This window comes from Arvicanthis niloticus, chromosome 28 (genome assembly GCF_011762505.2).
Source record: "Arvicanthis niloticus isolate mArvNil1 chromosome 28, mArvNil1.pat.X, whole genome shotgun sequence".
Taxonomy (NCBI): domain Eukaryota; kingdom Metazoa; phylum Chordata; class Mammalia; order Rodentia; family Muridae; genus Arvicanthis; species Arvicanthis niloticus.
The window spans coordinates 8697899-8718938 of record NC_133436.1 but is presented as its reverse complement, the minus strand read 5'-3'; the positions used below and the strand labels follow the sequence as shown (position 1 = coordinate 8718938).

Here is a 21040-nt window from a genome sequence, read left to right as displayed (position 1 = left end):
CGCAAAACCCTCAGAACCCTTCCCTTGTGCAGCTTTGCACCCTCGGGATAGCTCAGAACCCTCCGAGCCTTCCCTTCCCCTTCCCTTGCCGCAACTTGGCACAACCAGAATCACTGCAACAACCAGAATCTCGCTAAAATCCTCCGAACCCTCGGACAGCGCCGCTCGGTGCCGTGGAACCCTCCAAATCCTCCCCTTGTACAGCTTTGCACCCTTAGCCCGTCACGGAACTCGGCGCAACCCCGCGCAACCCGGCACAACTCGGCGCAACCCGGCACAACCCGAATCACGATCGCGCTAAAATCCTCCAAACCCTCGGCAGTGCGGCACCCTGGCTAGCGCAGTGCCGCGGAACCCTCCGAACCCTCCGAACCCTCCGAATGCCCGCAACGCGGATAGTGCAGAAATCCTCCGACCCACCCCGCTCCAGCAGCGTGGTACCCTAGCACGACTCTCCCCCCCCCCCAGCATGGCACCCTCGTGCTCTGTATCGCCTATTACCCTCCCTTCCCCTCCCCTCTCTTGCTGACGCGGCATGGCGGCAGCACGGCTCTCAGCTCTCCACAGGCCCTCGTGTAGTTCAGAACCCTCGTGAGTAGCGGGGCACCCTAGTGCTGAGTCCTCATGCACCCTGAAACCTTCACTCTAGCGCTGAACCTCGCACAGGGGAACCTTTGCGCGGCCTGAACTCCTGGTTGGAGCCCTCGAGCTGCTGGATCGCATGGAACCCTCACCTCTCATGGAGTCCTCCCCTCCTCTGGAGCCCTTGCCGGAATCCTCCTCTCATGCGTGGAATCCTTCCCTTGCAAGGAATCTTACCCTCACCTGCAGAATCCTCCCCTCGCATTGCCGCGGAAGTGCGCGGAACCCTAGCTTGCCTCGGCTCCCCAGGATGTCTGCGTGGTCACCGGCGGTGCTGTGCTTCCTACTGCCCGCTAGAGCAAGGAGGGATAGATATAACGTTGGAGCCTCGGCAGGGGGTGGAGATTATTAAGTTCCGCCCCAACTGTGTCACTTAATCCCCCTCTGCTCAGCCCAACCTCCCTGGCTCGGGCTCCTCCTCCTGCTCCAGCCTGGAGCTTGTGCTTTTGATGACCTTACAGCCCTGGAAGTGTTTCTATAAACTGCCCGCTGAGCAGGTTGGAAAGATTTGGAGGACCACCAGAGAGACCAGATATTTCAGGCAGACTTGAGTAGCATATATTATGGTTATGTTTCATTTTTTTAAGCTATTGTCTGATTAGCCCTTGCTTGCCTCGACTTCCCTCTTTCCATTCCTTGGATGCAGAGTATGCAGTGCCACTCCTGTGGAGGTTTTTGTGACCACCAAGCCACCAAAAGGGTAGTTTTACGGGAGATAAGCAGGCAGTTCTCTTCAACACAACTCGGTTGCCAGTATTGCTTCAAAATTGGAGACTCTTACAGTTTATTTTAGGTACATTTAAACAAAGCACAATTTAAAAAAAAAGTTACCTGGTTTTAATTAACTCAATCCCATGTGCACAATAAATCTTTACTTATGACCACATTGAGTCTTTTGTGAGGTTCAAGTGAGTCTTCCATATAGAGAGAGTCTAAAGATTAACGAAGCAGGCTCCTGGGAAGGGTCTGGGGCAGCTGCTGTGGCCTGGTCGGACTGAGATAACACAGAGGTCACCAAGCTATTAACCACCCCCTGCTCCCAGCCTTCTGGGCTGGAAACAGGTTATCTGTTCTCCCTTTGAAGAGACAACCCTGCGTGTTTAACATTCCTGGTTTGTCTAGTGCTTCTCTGTGAGAGAAGAGCCTACGTGCCTTTATGTGTGTTCACTGTGTGTTCATTCTTACCCTCTCCAAACAGGTGACTCACTTTTGAGAAGTTCAGCCAGATCACTCCTGGAATTCAACACCACCACGGGCTGCCAGCCTTCAGATTCTCAGCACAGAATCCAGACCAGCATTGCATTTCTGTGTGGGAAGACCCTGGTGAGTGGGGCCCTCAGCATGCTCCTTGTTAAGAACACTCTCCCCTTCTGGTGTTCTTGTTAGAGGAATTTTGATCCTTCAGGAATAAATGGCCAACTTTCTCCCCCCACCCCCCTCTCTCTCTCTCTCTCTCTCTCTCTCTCTCACACACACACACACACACACACACACACACACTCACACTCACTCTTTACGTTCACATCATACTATTGTCCAGAACCACCAACAAAGCGCATCTTAAAGATGGTTAGAATTGGAGCAACTTAAGTTAGGATGAATGTTAATTTTAGACCAACCTATAACCATACTATTGTGCAAACTGAGATCTTAAACATCTGTTTGTGGCAGCATGAACCATGGAGGTCATGCTGTAGAGCAAGCTAGCTGTTGATTGTTCTTAAGATCCTGGTGTTTGGCTGGCCGGTGGTGGCGCACACCTTTAATCCCAGCACTTGGGAGGCAGAGGCAGGCGGATTTCTGAGTTTGAGGCCAGCCTGGTCTACAAAGTGAGTTCTAGGACTACACAGAGAAACTGTGTCTTGAAAAACCAAAAAAAAAAAAAAAAAAAAAAAAAAGATTGTGGTGTTCACCGTAGGAGAAACAGCACTTGGAGGTCAACACCTTGGTTTTTCTCATGGGTTGGGGAAGGTAGAAGTTAATTATCGCTATGCAGGGGTGTCCTAGAGTTAACTGGTCTAGTTGCCAGACGGGGCTGTCTAGGGGTGGGATCTGTTGAGTCTACCCAGGCTCAGATGCTCATGGGCTCCTCAGGGACCTCCTTTCAGGATGTATGAAGTCATACTTTCTGGCTCTGATTTTTGCTGTTTTTTGGTTCAGAGACCATTTGGCTCTTGAGAAGAAGGCGAAGGATTATTTCCCATGAGTTTACTCTGCTTGTGGAATTGGGGCAGCTGGGCAGTCACTTAGACAGGATGTCTGGAGACTCTCAGCTCCCAACTTTCCTGTTTGGGGGACGTTTTTGGTAACCTTGTTGAAGTAAGGCAGTTATGTTTTCTCTTGTTGCACCCTTATTTTCAGTAGATTTTACAATGTTTTGCGTTTAAAAACAAACTTGTATTATTGAGTAGTATGTTAACATTCTCTTTTTTTTTTTTAAAAACAGGGAACTCCTGAATTTGTAACTGCCACAAACTGTGTGCATTACTTTGAATGGAGGACTACTGCAGCCTGCAAGAAAGACATATTTAAAGCTGATAAAGAGGTAATGGGGTTTGAGACTATTTGGTCATGAAATCTACTCTGGAGAGCTTGAAAGACAGAAAGGGTGTGAATTCCAATGGAGAGGAGGAGGTGGGGAATATTTTGGAGGAGTTGGAAGAGGGAAACTATAATTAGAATGTATCCTGAAAAAAAAAAATCTATTTTCAATAAAAGAAAAAAATAGAAAATTAAAAAACCTCTTAGAAAGAAGATTGTGACTTTGAGAGGGAAAGATTTGCATTACTTAATGCAGTCTCTTGAGGTGAAAGTTTGTTTCTGTGGATGTGAGGTTTCATTTGCACAGAGATACCATGAGATTTAATTGTTAGAAACTTCTAACAATTAGCCAGCTTCTGGTGTACACAGCACAGCACAGCACAGCACAGCACAGCACAGTCTGTTTTGGCTTTAGGTTTTGTCCTTCACCCCCTTGGGCCTTCAGGAACCTGACTGTTTTATCATCTTCCTCTGCACCTGCTCCCTACCCATGAAATATCTCACTTTGGTGATTCTTTTTCTGCCAGTTTTTATTGCCAGAGTCTCATGTAGCCCAGGTAGTCCCAGACTTGGGATGAAGATGACCTTAAACTTATAATCCTCCAGCCTTCATGGTATGATTAAGTCATGACTGCTTACCCAATAGATTTAGAATTACCATGGAAATAAATCTTATGGGTATGTGCCAGGATTTCTAGATTAGAAATTAATAATTAATTATAATAATTAATAATTGAGATAGGGAAACAAATCCTGAGTGTGGGTGGCAGCATACTATGGGCTGGGGTCCTAGAGTGAGTGGAGAGCGGAAGTGAGCTGACCGCCAGCATACTTTCGTCTTGCACTTCCTTGTGGATTAAACGTGACATGACCTCCCCACTCCTGTTCTCTACCATGAGGAACTGTGCTCTGAAACTCAGAGCCAAAATAAATTCCTCCTTCCTTAAGTTGCTTCAAAGATGAGAAAAGTAACTAAGATATTCTGCCTCCGGAGTGTTAGAATTGCAGGTCTGAGCCGCTGTACCTGGCTGTGCTCTAACCTTTACAGCAATCCTCTCTTCTCAGCCAGGGGGGCCTGGAAAGCCTGTTGAACAGCACTGTGTCACAGCTCCTGGGGACAGGTTTTTCCTGTCTTCCATTCTTGATATTGTCACCTTTTTTTCCTACTGGCTGCCTTTCCCTGGCCCCAGGGCCACTGCTTGTTCTCCATCCTCACAGTAGATAGCTTGTTGCCTTCTGAGTGAATGTTTCCGTGTGTCCTTGCTTATGTGGTGACAAGGATTTGTGGGATTTGGAATAATTGGCTTTGCTGTTCTTTCTGGCTTTTTTAAATGGTCTGGAAATCATTACATAGCGTAGGCTTCTGAGTTCAGGAATCACCAGTGTCTTGGTTGCTTTTGACTGTAGCCCAATTAGATAACCCTCTTGCCACCATTTTTCTAGGAATTCAGTGTATAACTGGAGTTCTTTGCCTGCGCCTTGCTTTCACAGGTTACTCCACCTCTATCGTGTGTCAGATAGACTGGCTGTGTGGAGGAGGCTGGTAGTCCTGTAAGAGTTTGGCTTTTGCTTCCTGAATAGTAAGGACCTTTTAAAGCAGGGAATGTATGTTCTGGTTTTTGAAAGATTGATCATGTGGTTGTGAAGTCATAGGCTAGGAGGGAGATCAAAGCTGGAATTGGGGGACCTGTTGGTAACTGTTGGACAAAGGTGGAGGTGACAGGAAGTGAAGACATGAAGGACTGACTTTGAAGACTGACAGAACTAGCCACCATTTGGATGCGGGCCATAGTCAGATGTCGTAGTTTTTGACCCCAGGTCACTTGGTGGTCTTCTCTCTCCCCACTGACTGAGATGGAGGGGAGCATGCTGTTGGGAGAAACCATAAGCACACTTCAGTATTTTGAAATAATTTCTGTGTCCAGGCAGCAATGGCGGTGGTGTGGTAAGAGCAGTAGATCCTTCAGGTCTGGGTCATCTGGCAGGTATTCGAGCCAGTCACATGGGCAGCCAGGGATGACCCCCAGAGCAGTAGGATCAGGTGTAAATTTGGGAATACTCTGTGTTGTTATTATTTTGAATTTTGTTTATTGCCTGTGCATGATAATGTGTGGGTGCAGTGTCACGGTGCACATGTGGAGATCAGAGGACACTGGAGTTGGTTCTCACCTTCTACCCTTTAAATTCAGGCCTTCAGGCTTGTGTGGCAGGAACTTCCTACCAGAACTACCTCTGCATTGAGAATCAGAAGGGTGGTGAGGGGATGTTTCCAGGATGCAGTTGAGGCAGCAGGAAACCAGGTGTCTCTGGACAGGAATCCAAAGGAAAGGGGAATGAAGGGCTTGAGGCTATGGTCATAAGACCAGGGCAGGCCAGGAAATGAGCTTCAGATCTGGCAGCAGGCAGAGTCAACTGGCAGGTATGGTTTTGGTGTGGTGAGGGACAGGCACTCAGATATAAGAGTGTTAGCAAGAGACAAAGGACAGGGATGGTTCAGGAATTTTTCCTTAAGCTACAGAGATGGGAAGGTAGCTGTGGGAGACTCAGGCACTAGAAAAGATCTTTGTAAGTCAGCGGATGTTTGTTGCTGAAGGAAGTGGTCTAGGACAGAAAAAAGAAGAGTGGTGTAGGTGGGAGGAGGTGATTGCAGACATAGCCTTAAGGGGTGAGAGACCTTGGAAATGCTATAGAGGACTGAACTGGGTTTTGAGACAGGGTCTCATTCACTATGTAGCCCTGGCTGGCCTGGAAACTGGCTGTGTAAACTAGGTTGGCCTTGAACTCACAGAGCTCCTCCAACCTCTGTCTCCTGAGTGCTGGGATTAAAGGCTTGCACCACCATGCCTGATAGAACCATGTTTATTCTATACATAAGGGACAGAAATCACTGTTGTGCATGTCCATTACAAGTTTGTGATCTCCCAGCCCTAAGTTGTGGGATGGAGGAAGTGGCTCACTTGTTCTCTGCTTCCTCAGGTGCCATGCTATGCATTTGATGACAAGTTACAGAAGCATGATTTAAACCCACTGATCAAGCTAAACGGTGGTTACCTGGTAGACGATTCTGATCCTGAGACGTCTCTGTTCATCAATGTGTGTCGAGACATAGGTAAGAGTTGGTTTAGGAAGAAGGATGGGGTGTGGTCAGGGCCTGCCCTGACTCCTTTGACATGCACATCCTCATTAGATCTCAGAAAGCTGTTGTCCTGAAAGGTGTTCTCTGGGAGCTGCATTTGTCTCCCTCAGCAAATCCGATCCTTTCCTTCTACCAACTCTACAAATTCTACTCAAGCTACTTTTGGAGGTTTCCTCTGCCAGATTATTGGAAAACCTTCTGTTTGATGTTTCCTCTGCCAGATACTCTGGCATTTGGGGTTCCGTGGTGAGCTTTGTTTCAATTTGCTATGTTTACTCAAGCCTTCTGGCTTTGAGTTGGAGGTTGGGTAAAAGGGCTGAGGGATGACAGAGGCTCTAAGAATGTGGTTGTGGTGTGTGCTTGGGGTGGGATGACCTCTCTGGTGTTCTCCATAGAACTGTGTGAGAGGCCAGCATAGCTCTCCTTGATAACCAGAGGCTATAAGTGAGGGCTTCTATCTTAGAAGAGCGGTACAGTTTTACTATGTATTTCTTTCTTTCTTGCCAATCTCCCCAGTTCTTGTTTCCCTCATGGGCTCAGCACTGGGAGCCCTATAGATTAGGACTGGTCTTTCTGCTGCGCTAGCTGCGATCATGCATGAAGAAGTTATACTGCCAAGTAAGGAAATTCTAAAAAGAAAGAAGTTAAGAGGGCATATTTTTCTTATGTTTTTTTCCTCAATATATATGAAATGTTAGTCTTAGAAAAAAATTGGAGGAATAAAAGCCAGTTCAGTCTATGAGACTTAGTGAGTGGTAGGGATATGGCTGATCTATAGTTCTTCATGTTGTATACATACACAGTCCATCTTACTTGTATATTCTAATTAACAGCTAAAAAACAATAATTACACTCTACCCAGAACTGCCGGTAACCAGTGGTCATTTCAGGTTTTTCATGCAGGGTTACAGTAACTTAACTTTGCTTATAAACTTCTGCAACAATGCACTGTTCCTTTTTTTTTTTTTTTTTTTTTTTTTGGTTTTTCGAGACAGGGTTTCTCTGTGTAGTCCTGGCTGTCCTGGAACTCACTCTGTAGACCAGGCTGGCCTCGAACTCAGAAATCCGCTTGCCTCTGCCTCCCAAGTGCTGGGACTAAAGGCGTGCACCACCATCGCCCGGCCAATGCACTGTTTCAATTTGGAAAACATTAAGATTACTAGTCCTTAAATTTGTTTTGGAAAATACATTTCTGTTCCTTAAAAACAAATTCTTTGGAGGCTTATTTTAATTCATTAAATATTTTAGGCAACCCCCCTGCCCCCAATTTTTGGGCAGTTTGGGAGAAATCAGCCTTTATGGTATTTAAAGGGGGTTTTGTGTCCACCACTGCTTGCTCATTCTTCAGCCTCAGGAAATTGCTCAGAGCCTCAAACTAACTTTGAAGGTGCCCCTACTGCCTCGTATTTACTTTAGACTTGTGGCTGGTATTTCCTGCCTTGTGGATTTGGTACTTGCCTCTTTTTCTCCTTGGGGATACAGGCAGTCTCTCTGCCATCAAGGTCCTGTGGGTGCAGTAGCCTCTCATGACCACTGTGTGTGGAAGCAGGTAGCTAGGTCTGAGTTTCTGGAGGGTGGCAGGAGGAAGGGTACCACTCCCACTTCGGCTGAGGTGGTTTTTGAGTCCTTGGGATGTGCTACTGTTGCCTTACATGTGCAATGCTGTTTAAGACTCTGGCCTGATGCCACTTTAGTGGTTCAGTCTTACAGCCTTAGTCGTTCTGAAGTTTCTTGGACCTTTGGTCTGTGGAGGAGGAAGCATCTAGTGAAGGAGTAAAATGTCTAGCGGGGAGAGAAGGGAAGGGGGAGACGGAGACGGAGAAGGGAGGGAGGAAGGGAGGGAGTTATCCTGTAGGATTCTGTGGTTTCTTTCTGTTGACATGGGAGTCTTTCAAGTCGTCCCTAGAATGCCTCATTTTCTAGTGTCTGAAACTTAAAGGGATAGTGCTAAAGTTAAACTTAAGGGCTGATGTGAACATTTCTTAAACACAGGTGACGAAGAAATGTCTGTCAACTGAGCCCCTTATATGCTAGGGCAGAGTGGCACCCATTGCCCTACATGTTACATGGAAAGGTGATTGTCTCATGCAGAGCCTCAGAACATGAAGGTGGAGATTGTAAAAATCTGTTTAAGAGACTGGACCCAAGGATTCATGTGATGCTACTTCTATTACTTGTGCTTTAAAATCATCTGTGATGTTTTGCAGACACCCTTCGGGACCCCAGCACACAGCTGAGAGTCTGTCCTGCTGGCACCGCTGCCTGTCTGCTGAAGGGGAACCAGGCATTTGATGTTGGCCGGCCCAAGGAGGGGCTGAAGCTATTGAGCAAGGACAGGTCAGTCTGTGGCCACCTCAGTGACTCATTTTAGGCCCTCAGCAAGAGAGTCTGCCTTTTAGTGAGACTAATGGAGAACAGAGAAAGGAGTGTGGGCTTGGTAATGGGGGTGCTGGCACGATCAAAGAAGTGTGTGTGTGTGTGTAAACGTCATTGTGAGACTCATTGTTTTGTACAATTAATAGCTGGTAAATTAATACTGGTAAATACAACTAATACTGTGAAAAGATACAAAAAAGAAAGAATTTAACTTCTAGGAGCTTGGGAGGGAAGCAGGTTCCATTTCCAGCAGGCTTATTGGCCATTGTCCAGTCTTAGGCTGGTTTCCTGCTGCTCACTTGCTTTATTTATTGGGTAACATTAATTTGGTTTTGTGAGACAGTTTTGTTTAACTCAGAGTAGCTTGGAATTCTTGGTCCTGCTCATGTTTTCCGTTTCGTATCACTTGCTGGGTTATCTGTAACCTTTCTTTTGGAGAGATAGGTGGGGCAGTTTGCTGGTGGCCTTCCAGCAATGTGGTTTCTTCTAGCTGGGGCATGTGGGCACCATCTCCTACCATATATATATATATAAGTTCCTGTGTCACCTATGTTCCCCCTCCCCTTCCTCCCTCCCCCGACCTGTTGTTCCTGTATAGACTAAAACTTTTTTTAACTAAATTTATTTATTCACTTTATAACCCAATATCATCTCTTCCTCTTCTCCCAGTACCTCCTCACACAAGTCTACCCCCATTTCCCCTTCCACCCTTTTTTTTTTTTGAGATGAGGAAGTCCTCTTCTGGGTGTTATACGATCAACCCCCATCCTGCACATCAAGTTGCTGTGGGACTAGGTAGCACTGAGGCCAGGCAAGGCTGTTCATTTAGGGCCAGGCAGGCAGGCAGGCAGGCAGGCAGGCAGGCAGCAAGCTTAGGGGCAGTGCCTGCAATAGTTTGGGGACCCACCTGAAGACCAAGCTGCTCATCTGTTACATATGTGCAAGGGGCCTAGGTCTAGCCTGTGCTTGCTCTTTTGTTGGCGATTCAGTCTCTGGGACCCCCTAAGCAAGGATCCAGGTTAGTTGACTCTGTTGGTCTTCCTGTGGAGTCCCTGTCCCCTTTGGGTCCCTCCATCCTTCTCCCAACTCTTCTGTCAGACTCCCTGACCTTCATCTAATGTTTCAGTGTGAGTTTCTGTATCTCTTCCCATTGGTTGCTGGGTGGATCCTCTCAGAGGACAGTTATGCTAGCCGAGGGCTCCTGTCTTTGCAGGCTATCCCAGATGCCTCTGATTGTGGTGGCTGTAGGACTTGATTCGGTACTAGATTGCAGACTTGTACAGACACTATTGGAGCAGGAAACTGAATTGGAAAATGCTGGGAGTTTTCTGTGTCTGTATTAACATGCTCACAATGCCAAAAGCAAATACTACAGGGTTAGGCCTTTGAACAAAAGCAGTTTATTTCCTCAACTGCAATTTTGGAGACTAAGACCTGGTTCCAGACAGGTTGGTTTCTTATGTGACCTGTAAGTGGCCATCTTCTCCCTATGTCTACACAGTCTTCTCTGGTCTGTGTTCTCATCATTTCAAGAACAATAGAACTGGCACATGAAGGTCCTGTTTGTGAACCTCTTTAATGCACCTGTGGTCCAGTAGTTTCTGTTGAAGCATGTTTGTCAAGACTGCACCATTGGAGGTGGGAGTGATTGTCGAGAATGACAAGTTGTTGATAGAGGGAAATGTAGGATGCCAGGCTTATCGTGGCTTGTCTATTGTCAGCACACATGTGGTGCTGTATGGGAGATAGCTGCTCATCCCACAGGTGAAGCAGGAGCTAGTGACTGGTATTGGTGCTTCCTGGCAGGGCCATGGGTTGGAGTTTGGGGGCAGCAATCCTAGCCTGTAGCTGTTGTGTCTGCCATCTTGACCTGATAGCCACAGGTTGACAGGTCACACAAAGCTCTTTGGTTTGTACTTAGATGTTAGAGGGAAGTCGTGTATGTTACCTTGTGGGCACAATTGTGTTATGCCTACTCAGCTGTGTTGGTCTTGGTTTATGAGGTCCCTTACAAAACTATTGCTTTATGCAGAAAACTCCCTTTGGTATTTTTAGTTTGCACACTGATCATGTTTATTTGACTTTGAACAGGAAGATACACTGAAGTTTCTACTTTTATGATCTTGTTAAAACATGGCAATGCAGTGGAGCTGTTTGACTGTTTTCCTCTGTGATTCTATCCTACCCCACCCCTCAGGGGCACTGACGTGTAGGGCAGTACATCAATTGGAATGTAACCTACATGTATATAACATAACGTCTCCACATGGCTTTTCTGCAGGCTTGTTCTGACTTATGTGAAGGAAGAGGGAGAAAAGCCAGACTTCTGTAATGGTCATAGCCCTGCAGTGACAGTAACATTTGTGTGCCCATCCGAGCGGAGAGAGGTAAGTGGCTTTTCCGTCAGTGACTTTAAAGATGTGATCCTCATCCAGGTTTGCCCGTGTGATGTGTCCCTGTGTATGAGTTTAGTTTGTGTATGTAGATACACATGAAGACCAGACAAACCTAGGATGTCACTCCTCAGGTTCCCACAACCAGTTATGCTGGCTGATCTGGTCAGTGAGCCTCGGGATCTGCCTGTCTATGCCTTCCCAGGTCTGGGACTCCAGCTGTACACCACAGTGTCTGTGCTTCCCCGTTCCCAATGTCTGCCTTTTTTAGAAAGTGAATTCTGGAGATCAAAATTGAATGGCAGTAATGTTACATACTGAGCTATCTTCCCAGCCTTGCAGCTTAGGAGTCCTGTAGGGAGAAAATCAGTCCTGCCTCCATTTCATTTCCTACCTACTATCTCTCTCACTCACAGCTATATGACTACTCTCTCTTAGCTGCTTTAATTTTCATTTCATTTATTTACGTTCTTGCATCTGGGGTTGAGAGCCTTGGGCATGCCAGCCAGCAGCTGCTTTGCTGGAGAGTTGCTTTTAAGTCTTGGAGAGAGGCAGACAGTCAGGTGTTTATTGTCCATACATAAAAAAAAAGGGGGGTGGCAGGTGGGAATAACTCACGTGAAATAAATCTAACAACCTGACAGTCCACCTCTAAGTGACACCACCAATATCCAGAGGCAGAATTCACTTAGGGACTCTTGCTAGAGGTAGTGGCATCAAGCAGGTTGCAAATTTAATGTCCCAGTGCACAGCCAACCTCTGTGTCCACATCCAGTGTTGGGGATGTCATTGAGGGGATGCTGGCTCCACTGCAGATGTCCCTTGAGAGTGACGAGGCTAACTGGTACAGCCTCAGTTGTGCTTAGCCAGGTCAGCCAGCATGCTGGACCCTCAACACCCACAAGCGTCAGAGCCAGGCCATTGGCAGGACATCTGCTGGGAGACGTGGTCACTGACAGAGTCTCTTGTTGAAGTAAATGAGTGGCTCCTAGATGAGAGCCTGGATTTTTCTTTGCAGACCCTCTGGCCCCTGCTTTATGAGTGTTATGGGTCACCTGATCCCAGGGCACTGCCAGTTATACGTAAGGCATGCACATCAGCACATCTTGATGTCAGGTCAGTGAGCAGGAGGGCCTCTGTTGTATGACTTCCTTTTGACCTAAGTTTTCAGTACATCCCGGAATGTCATGAGTCATTTGAGTGCCTGTCCAGGCTCGTTTGGCAGTCAAGTGAGAAAAGGAAGGCTTTTGTTTGTTTGTTTGTTTGTTTGTTTGGGTGTGTGTGTGCTCTTTTGTAGTAGAAATAAGAGATCTGAATTCTTTTGCTAAATATACGTGGAGTTTGCTCTGATTTTAGGTCATGGGGATACAAGCCAAATTGGTGCTCACCTTGCCATTGAGCACCCTGTCTAGTTTTCCTGTCTCCGTCAGCTTGATGGATACCATCTGATGGTGAAGTGTGTGTGAGGAGGGCTCGTGTGCACATGTGTGTGCGCCCTCACATACATGTGTGAGGAGGGCTCGTGTGCACATGTGTGTGCGCCCTCACATACATGTGTACTTTGCAGTTGTGTCTGTAGATGTCGAATCTCATCCTGCTAAGCTGCTCTAGGCAGCAGTTTGGTTCCTTTTTTTTTTTTTTTTTTTTTTTTCCTTGCTTGCTCTGTGTTTGGTAAGAAACAGTTTCTACCAGAATGATTAAGTACTAGAAGCCTGCTTGTCTCCGTCATCCTCTAGGAGCTCCAAGGCATTGCTTGTGCTGTTTGTGGCCTTGAGGTTGCTCCTCAAGCTGCTACCTGGACAGAGTGTGTGCTTGTGTTGACTCTGCTTGACTACCATAGCCCTTGGGATGTTTGTACATATTTTGTTGACTTGTTGAATGCTTTAGCTGGTATTTAATAAATATTTTTCTTGTTACATTCTTTTTAAAACAGATAATTGAATTTTTTCGTGCTGTAAAATTCACCTGTTTGGGCCTTAGCGTTTTTGCTTAATTTGTATCCTTTACCACAATTTAATTGTGGAAAGTTTTCATCTCCTCCCTCCCCTAGGGATGCTTTTGCCTATTAGCAATCGATTATTCTCTCCCTCCTCTTCTCACAACACCCACATCACTTGAGCCTGCTTTCTGACAGTGAATGAAGCTGTGTAGGTCTCTGGTGTTGATCTCACCACTCCACTCTGCAGTTCCTTGGCAAGCTATACTGAGACCCATGCTGGGAAGAAGCATCATGTTTTAGTCAAACAGAGGAGGGTTGGGCCTCTGCCATCTAATTGTGTGATCTGCTGTGAACCATGGCTGGCCTCTAGCAGGTGTTTAGAAAATACTGAGGGAATTTAGGTGCCTAACACACCCCAGTACTAGGTGCCTAGTACTGCTTACTGTTCCTCAGCCCAGTGGCTTAGTTTCTCCAAGGGTTAAAAAGGAGACTGACTCATGAGCTGGAAACCTGCTGGCCTCCTTTGTGGTTCCCACCAAAGATTGAAGAACAGAATGGCAGAGTACATTTGCTGAACTGGGGAAATCTTAGCTTCATCTGGAGCAGCTTCTTAAAGAACTGTTAAAGTTACGCATGTTTGTTTGCACATGCATGTGTGAGGGTGTACACGTGGAGGTCAGGACAGCTTGGTTCTCCTCTACCATGGGTGTCCTGGAGATGGAACTCAGATCATCTGCCAAGCTTAACAGCAGGAACCTGCTGAACCGTTCCACCTACTCAGAAGAACTCTGTGTGTGTGTGTGTGTGTGTGTTGTTGTTGTTGTTGTATGCACAGTGCATGTGCATATACTGTGTATGGTGGCTAGAGGCCCTGGGTGTTGTTCTTCAGTAGCCATCTACTCTGCTATTTCAAAAAAGACACTCTCACTGGGACCTGGTGGTTGCCAGATTCATCTGTTGAGCTTCAGGGGTGCATGGTGTGCACTATCACACATGGCTTGTTACCTGGGTCTGGGCATTCACTCAGCTTGGGGGTTCATGTTCATGCAGCAAACACTTTACTGTCTGAGCTACCTCCCTAGCCCACACTGTGTTCTTTTGAGAGGGTCTTGCTATGTAGGTCAGCTCAAGCCTACCTCAAACCTACAGAGTTAAGTTTTCAAGGTTGCCGGCATAATAGGTATGCATGTCTATACTGGGTTTAGAGAAGGCAATGGATGGCGGTGCTCTTGCATGGCAGTACTCCTCAGCTGAAGGCTTGGAGCCACCTGTAATGCTTGCTAGGGTTGTAATGGTTCTCCAGTGATGCACTTCAGAGTGGACTTGGTAAGTGAAGCTGGTGTTACTCAAGGTGATCAGAAAGGGTGTAAGTATAAGATTATAACTAAGTACAGTTACAAGTCCAGTAGAGGAAACGAGGTTAAAGGAAGTTTTATATTATGGTGAGATGGCCCAGCCAACAAACTGCTTTCTCTGTATGAGGATCTTAGTTTGAATCTCAGACACCCATGTCTATAACCTCAGTGCCGGGAATGGGGTGTGTTAGGAAACACTGGATCCTTAGGTCTCATTGACCAGCTAGTCTAGCAGAAACAGCACTCTCCAGGCTCAGTGTGATATTCTGCCTGCAAAAAAAAAAAAAAATCCACCCCAAGCTCCCCCAAAACAAGGTGGGAAATACTAGAGGAAGACATCTGAGGTTGACTTGTGGCTCATACACATGGGTGAGTGCATCTGCACACATACTCACTCCCCATACACATGGGTGAGTGCACCTGCACACATACTCACTCCCCATACACATGGGTGGGTACACCTGCACACATACACACTCTCCATACACATGGGTGGGTACACCTGCACACATACATGCTCTCCCACCCCCTGCTCTCGAACAGCACACATGTGCACACCATGCAGTCACATACAGAGTTCTAACAGCCTGTCTTTGGGCTTTCCGGGACTATGGGAAGTATGTGTTAATTGTATTAAAACTCTGATAGCATCCTTTCACGTTGCTTCCTGTAGGGCACCATTCCTAAACTCACTGCCAAGTCCAACTGCCGCTATGAAGTTGAGTGGATCACCGAGTATGCCTGCCACAGAGATTACTTAGAGAGCGACAGCTGCTCCCTCACCAGCGAGCAGCATGATATCACTATTGACCTTAGTCCCTTGGCCCAGTATGAAGGTAGGTGTGTGAGCCCCTCTGTCCTCTCCCAGGCTTTATGGGAGGAACCTAGCTGGGAGAGGGGAGAGGTGGGCTTGGCTTTGCCTAAAAGAAACACCACACTTTCTGACTGGTGAGCACTCTGCTGCTTTGTGCTTTCTCTAGGGTCTCCCTATGTTTCTGATGGAAGAGAATATATGTTTTTTATCAATGTCTGTGGGGACACAAAGGTCTCACTCTGTAATAACAAAGAGGCTGCTGTTTGTCAAGAGAAAAAGGCGGATTCCACTCAAGTCAAAATAGCAGGAAGACACCAGAACCAGACCCTCCGGTGGGTGATAGTCAAGTGCATTGTGTGTACTTGTGAGCCATGGCTCTCCCTCCTCTTCCTCTTCCCATTTGCCCTGAGCACAAGTAAGTCAGAGCCTAGCACGGCTTCCTGTGCACTTTGGCAAGTTGCCATTTGTCCCTGAGCATTTGGACAGTTTCCTGACTTTGATAAATGCACATCTGTTAGGACTATTGGTTGTAAATGTATTGTTTCTAAGAACATATTGTAGGGGATTTAGGTCGTTTACAGTTTATGTGGCTATTGTCTTTGTGTGCTCCCCTCCCCCCCCCCCCCCGTCTTTCCCTCCTTCCCCCTCTTTCTTACCTGTTCTGTCTCTCTCTCCTTCTGAATCTGAAATACTATTAGCATTATACACAAGTTTAAATAGCTTAAACCCTACTGTAATTCTTAGAACCTTAAGTTGGTAGTTGGCTTTACAAAAGCAAGAAGAAGATGCAGTTTTCTGAAACTGAGTCTTACACCAAATCTTATAGATGGTGGTTTTGGACGTTGCTAGCCAGGCTGGCTGATGTGTGGGCATTATTTATGTTGTATAAAGTCCCAGAGTGACAGCAAGAGCAGCTTTCTGCTTGCCAGCAAAGCGGCTGCCCTCCCTCCAGGCCGTTACTACTTTACAGCAAGGGGCCAGCAGCCTGAACATTTGGAGCTCATTTCCGTAGGGCGCTTGCCCAGCTGGCTCCGGAGCCTGCTGGTTCATGTCAGTAGTGATTTGTGGGTGGTATGCAAAAGGCTTAACAAAGCAGTTTTTTAAACTTCAAGTTTCTTTCTTGGTTCTATAAAACACTGTATGTTCACAACCTAGGTACTCAGATGGAGACCTCACCCTAATCTATTCTGGAGGTGACGAGTGTAGCTCCGGCTTCCAGCGTATGAGTGTCATAAACTTTGAGTGCAACAAAACTGCAGGTGAGTGAGTGAGTGTGTGCTGCCCACCCCGCTTTGTGTTAGTGGCTTGTGTGTGCACCCAGGTGTCTTTTCTTGGAAGTAGGCTGCTGAGTAGGGAGTGAGTTGACTGCCTTTGGGCCTGGCCACCTTCAGTCCCCAGAGTTTTCTGTTGCAGTAATCCCCTCACTTCCCTCCCCCTCCAGGATGCATACATACATCCTGTTTCCATCTTTCTCTGCTCTCCATGTTTGTTTTGGGAATTTGCCCAGGGCTGGGTTTGCTGGGAGAGTTTGTGTCTTGGACTGTGCTGCAGGCACACTCAGCAGAGGAGGGAGGCCCTGCAGAGGTGACTTCAGCTTCATTCAGCAGCTTCAAGTGTGTTCATTTTTTCATTTAACAATCTTTTCAGAGTGATAGAGTGGTAGAGCTTGAATTTGGGGATCTTGGGATGTCACTGGAAGAGTCCAAGCTGAAGTCATGACTCCCTTTGGGTGACTAGAGGGACCCCTGCGTCACTGGCTTGTCTACTCTTCATGTCCTGATATTAGGCATTCCTGGCACCTGTAGAGAGATGATAAAATTCTGTCATTAGAGATCTGTCTTATTTAAGCTCCTCTGGCTCTGCCTCAGGCACTCCTGGCTGACTTGCTTCTGCACTGGGCTCTCATCCTGTGGTGGGCCTGGTTTCCATTCTCATCTGTGTGCAACTGGCCTAAGCTCTCGTGGCTGTTGCCCTTGCGTGTTTGTTTTGTATGTTTCTATGGTCAGCCTTGGACGGTTTGATCATGGTCCAGTTCCTGTGTGATTCATAGTAGGATCTGGAAGCAACCACTGTGCCTAGAGTTAAGTTCTCACAAACTTACTAGTTTTTAAGCAGAGGGTAGGTTAGGAGCTAGACTAGGGAACTCTGAGCCACAAAACTTAGAGGACCCCGAGGGCTGTGGCTTACTGGGGCCTTCTTTTTCCACTGGAGTCTTCCATTGGCTCTTTCTTATCACTTACAGAGCTTGCATGCTTTCATGCCTGTTTGCTAAGGCACTGTCCACAGGGGCCTGTGGTGACAGATGGCTTCCTGGGAGTTCACAGACTAGAAAGAGAGATAAGGGTTTTTATGGCTAGGTACAGGGTAAACTGCTAAAGCTAAACCACTGACTGCAGAGTTTTCTATCTGGGGCTCTAGGTCATCCAGGTCAGTGGCTTGTGGGGCAGGGGGATAGCTAAGAAGCAGACATCCAGAGGAGAGGTTGCTTCAACTGCAGGGTCACCTGTAAGCTGGTGAAGCTCACGCACTGCAGGGAAGCTCACTCTCATGGAGGGTGAAGCCATATCTGTATGGCTGTGACATGCCTCTGGCTGAGTAAGAAAATAGACTGGTTGTTGGGTGCTTCCCCACACCCAGGTCCGGCTTCCTTCTGCTCATTTCTTTGGAATGGGCCTTAGGCAACTTGCTCGGAATTCTGGATCCTGTTCTCTCCCTGGTCCCTGGGCCATGAAGCCTGCTGTTGCTTCTGTGTCCTCAGCCAGCAGACACCAGGCTGGGTGCTAGCTTCTCCAATCTGGTCTCTTTGCTGCTTGAGTTACCCTGTCGGGTGCTGTGACTCCCCAAGTCTCTCTTGCCTCAGCTTTGCTTCCTGTAGTCTTGTTCATGGCATTTACTAAAGCTTGACCTGAGGGTTTACAGCGCAGGCTGCTTTCCTTCTGGGATGCTGGGAAGGTGGATTGATAAGCCAGGTGAGGACAGATAAGAGGATAGAAGATTGACAGACTTATTGTTGAGACCATGACAATATGGAACTAAAGTTGAATGAGTTAAGATTGGAATTTAGTGCCAAAAGCCTTTTCTTTTTCATCTTTCCTTTTTGTTATAAAAGTTTTCAGACATGCAAGTAGGAGGAACATTATAATGAAATTTTATACAGCTGCCTCTAGAACAGTGGCTCTCAACCTGTGTGTCATGACCCTTTCACAGGGGTCACATATCACATATCCTGCAGAGCAGATATTTACATCACATTCATAACAGCAACAAAATTACAGTTATGAAGTAGCAGCGGAATAATTTTATGGTTGGGGTCGAAACATGAGGACCTGTATTAAGGGGTTACAGCATTAGGAAGGTTGAGAACCATGGCTCTAAAACAATCACTAATGTTTTTCCACATTTGTTTTGCTTTAACTGTGTTACTGTCTGGCTCATATTCCACTTGGGATAGGTTTGCTTTTGGCCTTTCAATCCTAGTGGTTTAGTTCAAGACTTTATAGAAATTATACTTGAGAACTCATTTGCTTTTGGCTATAAAACCTAATTTCCCCTTTCCTTAGAACATGAAACTGTTCAGACACACCTCAAGGATACAGGCAGACACAGGGGAGGTGCAGCTGGCTGGGATTATGAAACCACCAACAGTGGAAAAAGGGCAGCTTTGTGCCAGTGGCCGCCGCTGGGAAAGGCCAAGGGATAGGGTTTCCAGAGGGAGGGCAATTCTCTGCCCAATCCCAGGCCAGGGAGAAGTGGCCGGTGAGGAGCAGAGCTGTGCTGTTCTGGGCACTGCTGTTGATGGGGCCTCTGTGGGTGGAGGAGGACGTGGTGTTGACTCTACTAGGGCCTCACAGACACATACACTGAAAGGTGGGGCGTGCGGGTGCAGCCAGCGTTGGTGTTGGGAATGTGTTCCTACCCTTGTGGAGGAATGTGAGATCCTGCCTTCTTCTAGCTGAACAAGGAACTGCTCTGTGCTTTTGCCTCCATTTGCCTCCCTGGTATAGGTGTTGGGGAGACCTCGGGTTTTGCTCACTCAGTAGTTTATACTCTTGGAACTTGGGTTCTGGTGCCTGTACTCTTCTCTTTGTACTCCTGGTGAGTCCCTTGCCATGTGACTGCGGCCTGGAGCAGCAAAAACATTTCACTCTGGTCTATGGCCCTCATTAATTCTCTCTCCATCTCCTCCCTGACATACTGAGTACCACTACACTAAGGCAGGCTCTGGGTAGCAGTGTCGGCTGGAGAGCTGACACTGATGCTGGTTTCTGCTTCTTTCTTGGCTCTTCAGAAGTTCCTGGGTTTGGGTCATGTAACAAGTTGTGTGCTTTCCTGTGGCTTTGCATGTGTAGGTAAAGATGGGAGAGGAGAGCCTGTGTTCACAGGTGAGGTGGACTGCACCTACTTCTTCACATGGGACACTAAATATGCCTGTGTCAAAGAGAAAGAAGATCTCCTCTGCGGGGCTGTCGACGGCAAGAAACGTTATGACCTGTCTGTGTTGGCGCGTCACTCAGGTATTGCTTACCTTTCTGGGATCGGTAGTCACTGTGTTCACAGGAGACAGTTGATCCCAGTAGTTTGGGGAAACACTTTGAATTGCCAGCTGAGTCATGGCCCTCATTCCCTCCTAGCTACAGCACAGGATAGGAATAGTGAGTTAGGAGGTGAACTACGTGCATCCGAGCCTCACCTCTTCTAGTTGAGTTGTGGCTCACCTTACAGTTTAGTTAGAACTTCCAGGACCTGCTACGACAGGTCTTGGGCACTGTGCTTAAAGACAGTTTCTCTAGCAACCTTTTGGGTTTGAGGAGGTTGGTGGAGCTGGGTCTCTGTTATGTCTACACCCTGAGCTTCTGTTTTTTTCATATGACTGCCTCTTTACTGCCACTGAAAGGGGATCAGCATGCCCCTGATCTGTAGTCCTGGGAGGGTTGTCCAGCATGGATGGCATGGTGAATCACAGTGTATGTCAGTGTGAGGGGGTTCATTGCAGAAACTGTTAGAGCATGTGTTATATTGAAAGTAGTGGGTGACTAACTACTGCCGAGAGCCCACATGTCACACTGCCGAGGTGGGTGGCATCTTGCTGAAAATAGATGAGGTAGATGAGAGTAGGTTTTTAGGAGCCTTGCGTCTCCTAAGACAGAGTGACTCGTGTCAGTACCAGCTGTAACTGTCTGTCCCATTGTCTTTGGAGGCCTATCTGAAAAGTACTGTTGGAGGGCTATCTCCCGTATGTCCGGTTTAAGACAGGATCAGGGTCCACAGTCAAGATCTGTTCGTGCTAATTGTTTTAGCAGTGAGTTATCTTCATGGTTTACTAGTTAAGCATCCTGGAAGCTGTAGAAACACAGGAAATTTCTGTAGGAGTTAAAATAGCTTCAGGAAGCTGGGGCTGAATCTTGTGTATGTGTGCTAATGAAAGGTTGGGTTTCTGCAGTGTGGAAGAAGTTCTAATCGCTGGAATAGAACCCTGCTAAGACATGTGTAGCTCTAGCCAATGTGGGCTTCAGAAAACTCTCCAGGCCCTAGCACTTTAAAAGGAGCAAGGCCGTGGTGGGAGGACTCCAGTCGGTACTGCTCCCTTCAGCTGTGTGTGCAGCTGAGTCATACACAACAACACAACATTTTCTGGTTTTGATTCTGTCGTGTTTTGTTTTTAAAGGAAAAGGGGTGTGTGTTGCTTACAGTTTAAGGAGGGATATCGTCCATCACAAGGAAGGCCTGGCAGTAAGGACCATGAGTGCCTGATCACATTGCAACTGCCATTAGGAAGCAGAGAAGGAAACACTTTTTTTTTTTTTTAAAGTTTTAGGCATCAGTGTTTTACAAGACACAAACTGG

At 47.0% G+C, this 21040-nt stretch overlaps 1 protein-coding gene and 1 long non-coding RNA gene across 4 annotated transcripts in view; one reads left to right on the top strand and one right to left on the bottom strand.

Annotated features, from left to right (window-relative positions):
• LOC143440046 (uncharacterized) overlaps positions 1-930 on the bottom strand; it is an 87777-nt gene extending 86847 nt beyond the window's left edge. The window contains exon 1 of one of the 3 annotated variants that reach the window (XR_013107955.1): positions 826-930. This is a non-coding gene — a long non-coding RNA (uncharacterized LOC143440046). Of the gene's footprint in view, positions 1-734 lie in introns of all 3 variants that reach the window. The other 2 variants (XR_013107956.1, XR_013107954.1) reach the window with 2 other exon arrangements.
• Positions 1-21040, top strand: part of Igf2r (insulin like growth factor 2 receptor) — an 89212-nt gene that overhangs the window by 28527 nt on the left and 39645 nt on the right. The window contains exons 3-11 of the mRNA XM_076926656.1: positions 1841-1965; positions 3089-3187; positions 6160-6292; positions 8527-8656; positions 10977-11082; positions 15056-15218; positions 15363-15528; positions 16352-16455; positions 19546-19710. Coding sequence (XP_076782771.1) covers positions 1841-1965; positions 3089-3187; positions 6160-6292; positions 8527-8656; positions 10977-11082; positions 15056-15218; positions 15363-15528; positions 16352-16455; positions 19546-19710 — 1191 coding nt within the window. The remainder of the gene's footprint in view (positions 1-1840; positions 1966-3088; positions 3188-6159; positions 6293-8526; positions 8657-10976; positions 11083-15055; positions 15219-15362; positions 15529-16351; positions 16456-19545; positions 19711-21040) is intronic.